The sequence below is a fragment of the Pelodiscus sinensis genome, chromosome 5 (assembly GCF_049634645.1).
Source record: "Pelodiscus sinensis isolate JC-2024 chromosome 5, ASM4963464v1, whole genome shotgun sequence".
NCBI lineage: Eukaryota > Metazoa > Chordata > Testudines > Trionychidae > Pelodiscus > Pelodiscus sinensis.
Genome location: NC_134715.1, coordinates 19,597,478 through 19,610,165, shown reverse-complemented (window position 1 = coordinate 19,610,165; position 12,688 = coordinate 19,597,478). Strand labels below are relative to the sequence as shown.

The 12,688-nt window shown below is 41.7% G+C and overlaps 1 protein-coding gene across 11 annotated transcripts in view; it reads right to left on the bottom strand.

Annotated features, from left to right (window-relative positions):
- Window positions 1–547: 547 nt before the first annotated feature.
- Window positions 548–12,688, bottom strand: part of PDLIM5 (PDZ and LIM domain 5) — a 217,902-nt gene continuing 205,761 nt past the window's right edge. For all 11 annotated transcript variants that reach the window (XM_075929618.1, XM_075929625.1, XM_075929616.1 and 8 more), the window contains 4 exons: window positions 11,983–12,163; window positions 10,500–10,620; window positions 5,472–5,587; window positions 548–4,497 (listed from right to left, as the gene is read on the bottom strand). In XM_075929618.1, coding sequence (XP_075785733.1) covers window positions 4,408–4,497; window positions 5,472–5,587; window positions 10,500–10,620; window positions 11,983–12,163 — 508 coding nt within the window. In that variant the 3' untranslated portion in view covers window positions 548–4,407. The remainder of the gene's footprint in view (window positions 4,498–5,471; window positions 5,588–10,499; window positions 10,621–11,982; window positions 12,164–12,688) is intronic.

The following is a 12,688-nucleotide window of genomic DNA, read 5'->3' as shown; positions in this document are numbered from 1 at the left end:
TTCTGGAGTTTAATATACTGTTTGCAAATAGACTTGCATTTGTCTTATTCGTAGCCTAAACACTGCAGCAGAGACAACATTCCTGTAAAGTTGCCTCTAAATTTTATATAGGCATGTGCAGTATTTTTTCTGCTTGTACAAATAAAGGAAGAAAACAACAGTGCATTTGCCTATTTCAGAGCTATTCAGCTCATGAGAATCTTATGAGGTTGCTTTATCATGAAGTAATTGACCATGTTACAGTAGATGGTTAAGTATCCCTAGGTGAAAGCAGAGAATGCTTTGTACCAAGGCTAAATACAGTATCAGATAATGCTCGCCATAGGAGATTGTATTGCTATGAAAAGCCTCAACCTAGGGAAAAATGCCAAACACTTACAAATACACTGCAAAATATTGTACTCTGGCCAATATTTTAAAACAAAGAATGCTCAATTAATAGAAATAGGATAAAGGTATTGTTCTGGGCTACATTTCTGCTTCTCTCGTGTGATTTTAAAAAAATCTGAACACCAAAAAAAGAAAAAAACACACCCATAAAAATAAATACAACTCCAAACCTGTTTATTAATATGTGTACATCATGACATTGCTATACTGACTCTATTTTTCATACATCTTTATCCAGAGTCAAAACTGATAACAGGAACAGAGTTTTGTCTTCTGAAATTCGCAAATGTGAAATTAAGAGTAGAAGCCAAAGCAATAAAGGAAGCAAGCAAACAAAATAAGGCAAAAACACTGAAGTTTGAGCAGCTGTAAACTGTGAATTAAAGTATTTTCCTTTTATTGCTGTTTGCAAAGCCATTCATATGAATAGAAAATGCTAGTATCAAAGCAAACAGCAGTTAAAGATACTGAACGGATCAACACATATTGCATCTACTACCCAGCATTTAAAATTATGATAAAGCATTCATTATTTATAGTTACAGATGAAGCAGCACACTTGATGTAATTGAACTTGGAAAAGCCTGCCATCATGGTTCAATTTAGGAACCCCCAAACCCACTTCCACTTCAAAACATTTCAAGTCAGTCTTGCCCTCCAACAGGCATATTTTGAGAAATCACTTACAGAGCATGAATGTAAAAAGCACAGTTGATTTTCCTAGCTATAATGTAGTTTCTGGTATGCCTGCTATTGTTCTAGAAGGCAGGATTAAACCTAGAGAATTCTAACATTTGCTCAAAAGCTGAACACTGTTTGAAAAATACTTTAGGAAGATGTGAGATTGCTAACTGAACCACATCAAGCCTGTAATAAAAAAATACCAAACCAAAATCCCCCAAACAAAACAAAAACAACCCCCTAAAGACTCTGGAAGTAAATAAGCAAGGCTTCCTTTAAAGTACAATAAAAACGATACCAATGTGGATTATTCCTAACCAAAATTATATTCAGTGAGAGAGACAGAATTCTTATAAAGTGCCCTACTAGAATCTCACCTATTAAAAACGTTAATAGTCATATAGTTCCTTTTTTGTATGTTTGTTTATATAATTTGCTTTCACCATTTAATATTAATTACTTAACAGTAACTTTAGGTTTGAAGAATGCGTGTGCGCGCATGCATGTACATTAATATAAATAGAGCACAAATTAAAGGATAAAATTGCTGCATAACGCAGCAGAATTAGCCCCTTCCAGATTCCTAGAATTTCTTAGGCCACTTCTTAGGTCATGTCTTCCCTTCACAGACTTCACAGAAGATTGATGCTGCTGTGATCAATCTTCTGGCATTCGGTTTAGCAGGTCTAGTAAACACCACTAAATCGAACTCAGAGGGTGCCTCTGTTGGCAGCCAGTACTCCTGCTCCTGTGAGATTTAATGGAAGCCAATGGGAGCAAATGCTCCCAACAGTTTCCAACTGTGGGGATGGCAGGGAAATTCAAATCAAGGTACATTGACTCCAACTACGTAATTAATGTAGTTGGAGTTGAGTCAACCTTCCTCTTTCATGTAGACCTGGCCTTAGTAACTGGGAAATTCCAAATCCTGGTTCACAAGAGGGGGCAGAAGGTTACGAATAATCACTTCAATAAATATTCAATGTGTGTTAACTGCAGTATAATTCCAAGCAGGCAAAAAAATATATATACTGTGTATCTAGTGAAAAGATTTTCAGTTCTCCTCCTTTAAAATATAGACTTTTCACTTGAAGTAACTACAGTCTATTTTAAACATGTTCATATCCATCATCCCCTTCCAAAGCACGTGCTGTGTACCTTCATTGGAAGTATTTGACTAGTCTATTTCCCACTCTGGTATTTTAGTACATCCCACAAATATCTAGAAAACTGTAAATATTTTAAGCTTCTTTACAACATTCCCTCCATACGACTGGAAGTTAAAATGTAGTTCTACTAAGTACACCCCTCCAACTAAAAGTGAACACTACCTACCAAGAATCCTTTTATAGTCAACTCAACTGAACACTAATTTTTCTACCTTTATATTACAACACTGTAGTTGCTCTCTTTTATACATACTTTATACACATTTCTTTACTGAAGCATGGCAAACAAACGGATGTGCCAGTTTCTTTATTTGACTTTCTTCATAATGCCATAGACAAACTTCTTTAGTATCAGTTCTCAATAGTAAATGAGGTTAATTTGAGGTCTAATGGCAGAATTAACAACCCCCTCTAATTAGCGTGTGCCTAAATCCTAGTAGAAGTCTAAACTGGCATACAGAAGCCCCTTCTTCTGTGGGGAGGACTCGCATTCACTGGGTGAAATTCACCCACTGTAGAGGGTCAAATCCTCTTGCCTAACTATTCAAGTCCTATTTTGAAAGCTTAAGTATGACTCAGTGGGGCAGAGGCCATGTGCTTGCTCTCTACTCAAGAGGATAATTTTGCATCAACTCACAGAAGCAGCTGACAAGTCTGGCAGTTTGCAATATATGCATAATTACTCTAGTGGTTGCGTCTGTTCTCTTTCAAAATCCAAAAGCTACTGAACTGCTTAACTTAATATTTTATATCAAACTATCTATTACTTATGTCTCTGGAGAAAGTTAAACTAATAAGATTATAGCAGACAAGCAGGACAATAAGTTTTCAGTATAATAAATGAACATACATACATTTGTGAGCTACATGATGAAAACTGTACTTGGGAAAATTACATCTTCAGTTGTAATTTAGCGATTTCCCATATTATACTGGAAGTCTCTTGTATTGGACACAAGAACATCATTTGCACAATAATTTCCTCTCCTTCTCCCTCTCCCCTTTGGCTCTTCTAGTAATTGTCAATAATTGATAGAAAAGCTAGAAAATCTTAAATTTAAGGTGTGATGAAATATTTCTCAGACAATATCACACCCTCACTTTTGTTGGCTTGCATTTTGGTGGTAATTGCCACATTTTGAAGAGCAATGTGTTTTCACTAGTGACTCACGAGACATCTTTTAGATACTTATTTTCCAACAGAGTTGCAATTCCATCATTATTTGGAGATCATGTAAAAATCTCTGAAATGCCCATTGTAGATCTGCTGAAGACTTGACTACCAAAGACAAGACTCCATAAAATGTAGCTTGGGCTCATGAAGGAGTGGGCAAATGCCAGCTCATGGGCTGGATCCGGTCTACCACAGTTAGGTCCGGGCAAGCTCCCACCACTATACTTATCTGTATGACCACAGATACCAGCAATCACAGCTCCTGTTGGCTGCGGTTCGCCGTTCCTGGGCTATGAGAGCACAGACCTGGACACCACTTCTTGCAACGCCCATTGCCCAGGAAAGGCAATTCCACAGCCAACAGGAGCTGTGATTGCCAGTACCTGTGGCTATGCAGGTAAAAATGGCAGTGGCGGCCCACCAGGTGCTAAACCCTGGCAAAACCCCGCTGTGTTATTGCCCACCCCGGGCTCAAAGAATGTGGCATCACAGCAAATATTTCATGCATTAATATTCTTCAAATACATTCACTTCTTATCTTTTATAGTGTTCCATTTTTTATAAAAAGAATTCATTCCTATAAAATAATGTGTATACATATCTGATGCCAAATCCACCCCCCTTTTTTTCCTAAATACCCACAAAATGAAATCTCATTTGATCAGGTCTCTTAATCTATAAGCCTCATTTCTGATATGTAAACAAATACAATTTTGACCATAAAAAAATCATGAGATCAATATACTGATATGCTGTAAGGGGTGTATTTTTTACACTCAATTTACTCTTGGTATACAGATCACCCTCCCTCTCTTTTTACTGATTTAAAAAAAAAAATCACTGATAAATACTCAGTATGATCATACATAAAAAGCCAACATTTCTTACTTCTCTCTTCCATTGCCTAAAATCTTATGTAAGTATTTTATTAGCCTACTGAAAACGGACAGCTGATGAAATTCAACGTTCTCCATTCCTTATGTTTGTTATGTTTCAGAAGTTCATTGAGTGAGCATGTTTCTTGCACAGTGGCTTATCCTTTTTGGAAAAGAATGTCTGACCCTCCAAACTGTCACAACATACCTGAAATATGATTGGGGGAAAAAAATCATGTAGTGAATTATTATGAATGTGAAATAACAATCACATATTACTGATGCATACAGCCAGAGAATAAAAATCATGCATTGCTTAGGAACCTGCTTTCATGATGGGGTATTAAAAATTGTCAGTGCTGGTCAAAACCTATTCTTATTTAGGTACAGGCAGTCCCCCGAGTTACGCGGATCCGACTTATGTTGGATCCGCAGTTACGAACGGGGCCCTTCCTCTCCCTGGTCTCCAGCAGACCAGGGAGAGGAAGCAAAGCAGCAGAACACGCGGGCAGCGGACAGGGCTGTCCGCTGCCCACGCGCTCCGCGGCTTGGTTCTGCTTTGCTCTGCTTTGCCCCCCCTCCCCCCGTCCCCCTGGTCTGCAGACCAGGGGGAGGGGGGGGGCAAAGCAGAGCCAAGCCGTGGAGCGCGCAGTCAGCTGACAGCTGGCCGCGTGCTCTGCGGCTTGGCTCTGCTTTGCCCTCCGTTCCCCTGGTCTGCAGACCAGGGGGACGGGGAGCAAAGCACAGCAAAGCCACGGAGCCCGAGGGCAGCAGGACAGCCACGGCGCATCTGGGCTGTCCCGCTGCCCCCGTGCTCCACGGCTTTGCTCTGTAAACTCGTATGTCTGCATTTAAAAAAACAACAAACCTTGTATATATAAAACTCTGAATACAAACAATATTCTTGCTGTTTTAGAAACATGACTTCTTTCTTTATTGATGTTTAATGCTATATCCAAGGAGAATCAACATTAAGGGTTACATGCTAGTACGCATGGTCATGATGCTGGCCAAATGATCTCTAAGAGTGCCAAAATACCACAATAGCGAACAACTGTGAAAGAGCTTTTTGTTTAGGTCAGGAGGATTAAGTGACATTGTAGCTTTTACACCCACATTGCTCAGGTTAGCACAAGCAATGCCGCCACTGACTTGTATAAAATGGGGAATAGTTTTACTTACCGAGCACACAAAGCAGGTGTCATGCCAGGTGTGGCCCAAGGCTTCAAGAAACCTGTCTCCAGCTTCAATGGGGAATTCACAGCCATAACACATGGTACCAAAGAGGGCATAGTAATCTATAGCACAGATAGTATGAAGCATGAGTGGAAATGCAAGAATTTCCCTTAGAAGTTGTGTTTTTCAGGGGTGGGTACTGTGTTCATGTGTACCTGATAAGTTCCAGCATTAAGCATTTGGGAGGTGGATAGACTAAATAAGGGCCTGTGAGACAAGCAACACCCTTTCCTCTTACCAGCTCCCTTCCCTTTCTATTTCCTAATCTTTCCTCCTCCATCGGTTTTCTTCCTTCTGTGTTTTCATTTTGAAACCAATACAGGCAGTCCCCGGGTTATGTACAAGATAGGGACTGTAGGTTTGTTCTTAAGTTGAATCTGTATGCAAGTCGGAACTGGCGTCCAGATTCAGCCGCTGCTGAAACTGACCGCCAGTTCTGACTTACATACAGATTCAACTTAAGAACCCCAACCGTCCCCAAGTCAGCCGCTGCTGAAACTGATCAGCGGCTTATTCCAGGAAGCCCGGGGCAGAGCAACTCTGCCTCGGGCTTCCTGTAGTCAGCGCTGGTCAGTTTCAGCAGCGGCTGACTTGGGGACGCCTGGGGCAGAGCAGCTGGGGTGCTGCTGGGTTGCTCCAGTAGCACCGCTCCTCGGCGCTACTGGCCCAACCCAGCAGCACCCCAGCAGCTCTGCCCCAGGCATCCTGATTCAGCCACTGCTGAAACTGACCAGCAGCAGCTGAATCAGGACGCCTGGGGCAGAGCAGCTGGGGTGCTGCCGGGTTGGTCCAGTAGTGCCCAGAGCGGCTCTGCCCCAGGGTCCACAACAAAAGCCTGGTCTGCTGGGGGGGGGGGGGGGGGCACACTAGCTGCGCGTCCCCCCTCAGCAGACCAGAGACACCGGGAGCAAAGCCACAGCCGCGGCGTGGTCCCGCGCCTCTGAGGCTTTGCCAAAGCAAAGCCTCAGAAGTGTGGGAACCCGCCGCAGCTGCGGCTTTGCTCCCGGTGCCCCTGGTCTGCTGGAGACAGTTCCCAGCAGACCGGGGGCACCGGGAGCAGCTTTTCTCGCCCCGGAGGTTGAGGTGGCGGGACCGCTGCCGGCGAGCTCCGGGGCGAGAAAGCCCCGTTCGTAAGTGCGGATCCGACATAAGTCGGATCCGCGTAAGTCGGGGACTGCCTGTAGTGTGTTATGAGTGAAGTGCACCCCATAGAGAAGGCCAGAACAACATCTATGCACTACTTAAAGCCCAACTCACTCCCTGTTTTGAGACTTTACATGCCTGCCCTCAACACGGGACATATACTACTTACACTTAATGTACACATATGTGCTCTCGTTTTCTTTCCTAAACACAGATCAATACTTTTGATCTAGCTGGATTTTTAAACTGTTAAGTTTTTACCCCCACTGTAGTTTGCTTGTGTTGAACAGAGTGTTTTTTATAAAATGAAACAAGTTTTCCCCAATTACTGCTCCCTAAGTCTGGATTCCATTGTATCTTTGTTATAAGGTGCACCGAACAACACATTTTTAAAAACACACAAAGGTCAGTATTGGCTCTCAAAGTCTCCTCTCAAAGAGTGAAACTCTCCCCTGTGCAGCAGTCCATCTCAAATGCTATGCATCATTTACATTCCATGTGCTGCTGCTCAGCTGTACAGGCCAAATTTCACCCTGAATTAGTTTACCTTTTTCTTTTATTGCAGACCCATCCCTACTCCCCACCCCAAAACAGCAAGCATAAGGAAAAAATAAATGTTCATGCCCAGAACAAGAACAGTGAGGTAGATTTAAAAGGCTTTGGATCACTGCATCATGATGTCATGGAACACAGACTTGCTGAGTCTTTCGAATGCTTGCTGGAGTACACAGAGCTAACAGGTGCCTCTTTACATGTGAGCAAGCATAAGGAGCAAAGGTCTGCTTTGGATCCCCCCCAAAACATGATGCAAGCACAGACACATTGGAGCTGTAAAGCCCTTCTCTGTCTGGCAGTAGCAAGAGGATGTCATTTTAATTAGTCCCGTACCTTGATTCCGGGAAAAAATAATAATGTGTGCATATAGGCATAGTGGGGAAAGTTGATAAAAATACCAAATAGTAGAGCACATCTCCATCTCACAGGACCTGTAAATCTTGGCTGCAACCCTGGTGCCACAATCATATTGCTTCAATACATCTGTTGTGCTTAAAACAATTGAAGTCCTATTTAACGTGGCTCCCAGTTACAGTATAAAAAAGTTGCAGGCTTTCCTTTTGCAGTGGCAAAGGCGGAAGGGAAAAGGAAGATTTCTTTACCTTTCACTATCTAGAAATGGTGGTGTACCCGGTTTCTTCCATGCAGTGTTCTTCACACTGTGGTATCGCAACGTGCTTTATGTTCAGTAAGTTAATACTGATTGCTCAGCCAATCCTTCAATTTTACCACCTCGTTAGAAATCCGGAACTTTTACAACATAGCACTGCCACCCTCAGCTCTAACAGTAATACCTGCAGCCTCAGCATGTGCCAAAGATGTCTAGTACTAACAGTGTTGTGGCTCATAAGTAAGCTTACTACCAAATATGTCATGCCGGTATTAATGGCATCGTGTTCCAATATCTATCTGCCTGTAGTTCAGAAAAGTGAGCATTTGAGATGAGAAGTCTTGTAAAGTAGCACAAATCAATATATTGCGTAACATGGAGGCTCATTTGATAGCAGAAGCAAGAATTCAATAGGGGCAGAACAAATGCTGTATTTAATTCTTCATCTCGAGGCAAGTTACTGATTACTTTAATACTTTAAGTATGATCAGTCTATTTACATACTGTCAACTGTTTCTAAATTCAGGCAACAAAGAGTCCTGTGGCACCTTGGAGATTAACAGATTTATTAGGGCATAAGCTTTCGTGGGTAAAACCCACTTCCTCAGATGAATTGGAGCAGAGTTATAAAAACAGGGATATATATATAAGGAAGAAGCTGTCTGTATTAATGAAGGTAATTAAATCAGGGTGGAAGTGGGTCATTTACAGCATTTAGTGTTGAGATAGGAATATCCAGAGAGGGGAAATCAACTGGTTAACACATTTCAAAGGAATTTTTGATGACCTACCTCTGCCATACTAACCTTTATCACCCCTTCACTATCTACCATTGTTCCTGCTTCACTCTGAGCCATCAACTATAGGTGAAGTGTTGGCTCCAATGAAATCAATGAGAACTTAGCCATTACTTGAGTGGAGACAAGATTTCTCCCCAGTTCTCTTCTTCACACAACACTAATGATGTCTTTCCTTTCACGTTTTGTGAATGTTTATTATAAATACCAGCCATTACTTTCCTAGAGGCGGACTCTATGGGGAAAGTTTTAAACAAACTAGGAAAGCAAATAAAATAAATGAAATTAAAGGAAATGGTTTGGCTGAAGAAAGAAAAAAGTCAATAGGAGACTCTGTTCTTTGCATTAATACTGGTCTTTAGATTTTCAAGAGCTGCAAATCATTGCATTTTTACTCCTGCCAATCTTTTCATGTTAAGCTTGTGTTATACAGATGTTATTCCTGATCCTGAAAAAAACTTCGTCTTGTGCACATCACTTACTACCAGAAGTATTCTTATTGCCTTCTGTAAGACTACTCAGAAACACGCTACAGGTTGCACCTCTGAAAACTGGCACTTTCTGATCTGTCAACATCCATGGTCTGGATCTGTCAACATCCATGGTCTGGTAGGACCATGGATGCTCCTGGACCAGAGAGCCTGGGAACCTAATGGCAGGAAGGGCAACAGCACAGCCAGGGCTGGGGGCAACAGGGCTGGTGCCCACTGCAGTACTAGGGCCAGAAATCCCCAGCAGCCCGTGGCAGTCTGGGACCAGGAAACCTTGGCGTTGGGGGCCAGAGAACCCTGGCAGCATGTGGCAGCTCGGAGCCGGGGAAGCCTGGCCACTCATGGCAGTATGCAGCCAGGGAAGTAGTTGGGGGCCAGAGAACTCTGGCCATCTGTGGGAGCATGAAGCCAGGGAAACCTGGTGCCCATTGCAGTGTAAGGCCAGGGCTTGGGGACAGAGAACCCTGGCGGCCCATGGCTAAAGCGGGAGGACCAGCGGCAGCAGAGCAGACAGCCTGGCTGGTGAGGGGGTAGATAGGTCAAGAGATAAGGGGCCGACCGGCTTCGGGCTGGCAAATCCTCTCGTTCAGGACCAGTCAGGTCCCAACAGTGTCAGACCAGTGAGGTCCAACCTGTACTAGGTTAAATTTTGGTTATCGGACTAATCGTGTAGTCCATACAATTTGAATCAACTACACGATTTGTCGATAAGGGCTGCTGCAAACGGGCTGCTTGGCCGCAGAAGCCCTGTCTGTGGAGGAGCCCAGCTCCCCCTGAACTCCCGCAGAGAGCGGCTGCTTCACAGCAGTCTCCCCTAGCCCCCTCTGACAGAGGCGTGGGGGGGAAGCGGCACCGTGGAGACGGTGCTGGGGATAACCAGCTTTTAAGACAGCTCCCCCCAGCACCAGCTCCTATTTTACCCCCCCCTTGCTGCCTCTCAGAGACAGTGGGGCAGTGGCAGGGGAAATGCATAGTCGATATTCCAGTCCACTACTTGCAACATCCCTAACCTGTACTTTACATAGGACGCTCATTTAATCCCTTTAAATAAGCAAATGAAGAGCTAACGATTCTCAGAAAAATTAACATGAGCATCTCTGTAGAATTAGCATTTTGTTGCATTATCTATACCAACATCTGGGAATTTAGCAACTAAATGGAATTACAACAAACAGACTATTCCTGATGAAGACCATGGCAAAATTCCGACTGACTGCACAGTGGCAAAATCCAGCCCCAAACTTTTAAGAAGCTATTTTCTTGAATAAATTGAAATAAATAAATTGCTAAACGAAGTAGTTGGAGAGTTTCTTCTGCCAAAGTGAAATTATTTTTGTTTTGTTTCACTGAAAACATTGTTTCTATAGTTACTGCTCACCTGTCTCACAATAGGGGTCCCCATCTTCCAAATGGAAGACATTATTGCGAATGGGATTATTGCAGGCCACACATACAAAACAGGAAACGTGCCAAGTTTGTTTCAAAGCATTGATTACTTCCTGTTGGGATAAGAAAAAAGGGTGTTAAGAATTGATTTTGATATAAATGGACAGGAGTGATCATGTTTGTTTTCAGGAGTTCCCTGCAATGTTACTAGAAGATCTTATTAAATAAATTAACACAAACATAATTTTTTATTAACATTATATCTTATAAATTGCTGCATTTTTTATAAACGTTTATCACTCTTCATCTAGGATGAAGAACTGTTTAAATTGTTATCTCAATGCTTTCAACATGTCATTACAAGTCTTTGGCAGCTGTCAAAAACTATAAACTAGCAAAGAATCCCAAACCAGGATCACAGTTCGATTTCCCCAGCTTTTCAGGAATACTTTTGCAATATTCTGAAAGACACCTGCAAAGCTGAAGTTCAAAAGCTTAATATTACTGCTGCCCTAATAGATTTTGAGACAGATTCTGTCACCCTTATTCACACTGAATAGTGCATTTCTGTGTGAGTAGTCCCACTGATTTCAGACAAATATAAATGAATATTCACGAAGACAGGGAAAAATTAAATCAAAGGATATAATAAAGGAAACTGTGTCAATTTTGTTCAGTTTTGAAAGATGATGTAATGCCAAATGTGACTTGAAATCTGGATTGCTAGAGCCATGAGATGTATGTTGGCATTTCCAGCTACATTGGGGAAGAGACTCATATCTTTCTGAATCAAAGGATTGGAATTGGAAAAGTTAGACTGTGAGAGGGAGCAAGAGATTTTCTACCTACCAACCTATAGGGAACATTTTGATATTTTATCTTTTGCCTAATGCGAGACAAATTACATGTTCTGTAGTACTGAGCTAGGCATAGTAATTTTTACAAATTTTACAATGAGTTTTTTAATGCTGTGAAAAACCACCAATAAAATATAATTTCCCTTAGGACAACTGAAGAACTGCAGTAGTTATGAACAGACAACTTGAAGAGAGAAAATTAACTCCAAAGAGGCACAGCCAGAGGAAAGGCCGAGAGTCCACATTTCTGGTCATGGGGAAGCTGCAATGTCTCTCCTCAAACAGTGCTGGAGATAAATTGGTAAAGTCCATCATTGGTATGGAACTAGAATATAGAACTACAGCCTGTATTCTTATCTATATGATGACAGCTGCAGTAGTGCTACAGAGTGAATCTGTAGCAGGAGAAATTGGCTACAAAAAAGGGATTTAATAGTTCTAAAAGGGACATGAAAGGTGCCTTGTAAGTTAAAAAAAACCAGGGTAATCTGCAATAAAATGTTCCATAAAAGCTACTATTCCCATTAGAAGAAAGGAGGCAAGGTTGTGGTTAACATTCTCCTTAAAAAAAACCCCAAATACTAATTTAAACCGTGCACACCCAGTTTGATTACTTACTCCAAGTATCTTCCTCTGGCATCGAGAACATTCAGGAGCAAAGAACTTCTCATAGCAGACCTCGCAATAGAGAGACCCCTTCTCTTCCACAAACCCAATATAAGCCATAGAAGTTCTGCAGTGAGCACAGTTAAACTCTTCTGGATGCCAGGATTTCCCTAAAGCCACCAAGAAAGGTCCCCTGGTTAAAGGAGAAGGAACTAGGTTAGCCAATGCAGAGCAACTTAGGGAGCAACATTGACAGCTATAAACATCTATCCATGTGATATTAGAACTACATATCTTACTGATTGACATCTGTTATCTACAACCATCTTTAATGAACTGCTGAGCAATTCTGCATCCATTTAAATGTAGTGCTTGGAATGATCTTTGGTCACAATAAATACCAATGGATTTTATTTCACTTCTTACTTTGAACACCATTAAATAAATGCCATCACACTGAAGTGATTGCTAGAAAAGCTACAACTTTAGAATATCACATTATATTCCAAACTATTTCTATATTGCAAAATATAATTATATTTGAAATTATATTACCTTTTCAGTGCATATCTGCATCAAGATTACAAATGTTAAAATAGATTTGATTCCACAGAGAAGTCAAGACCATATAAGATCAGTTTTTCAAAAGACAAAAATAAATACATTTCTCGGTAAAGTCTGTTGTTGTGATTAACTATTCCAGGCGAGAGAGCACCAT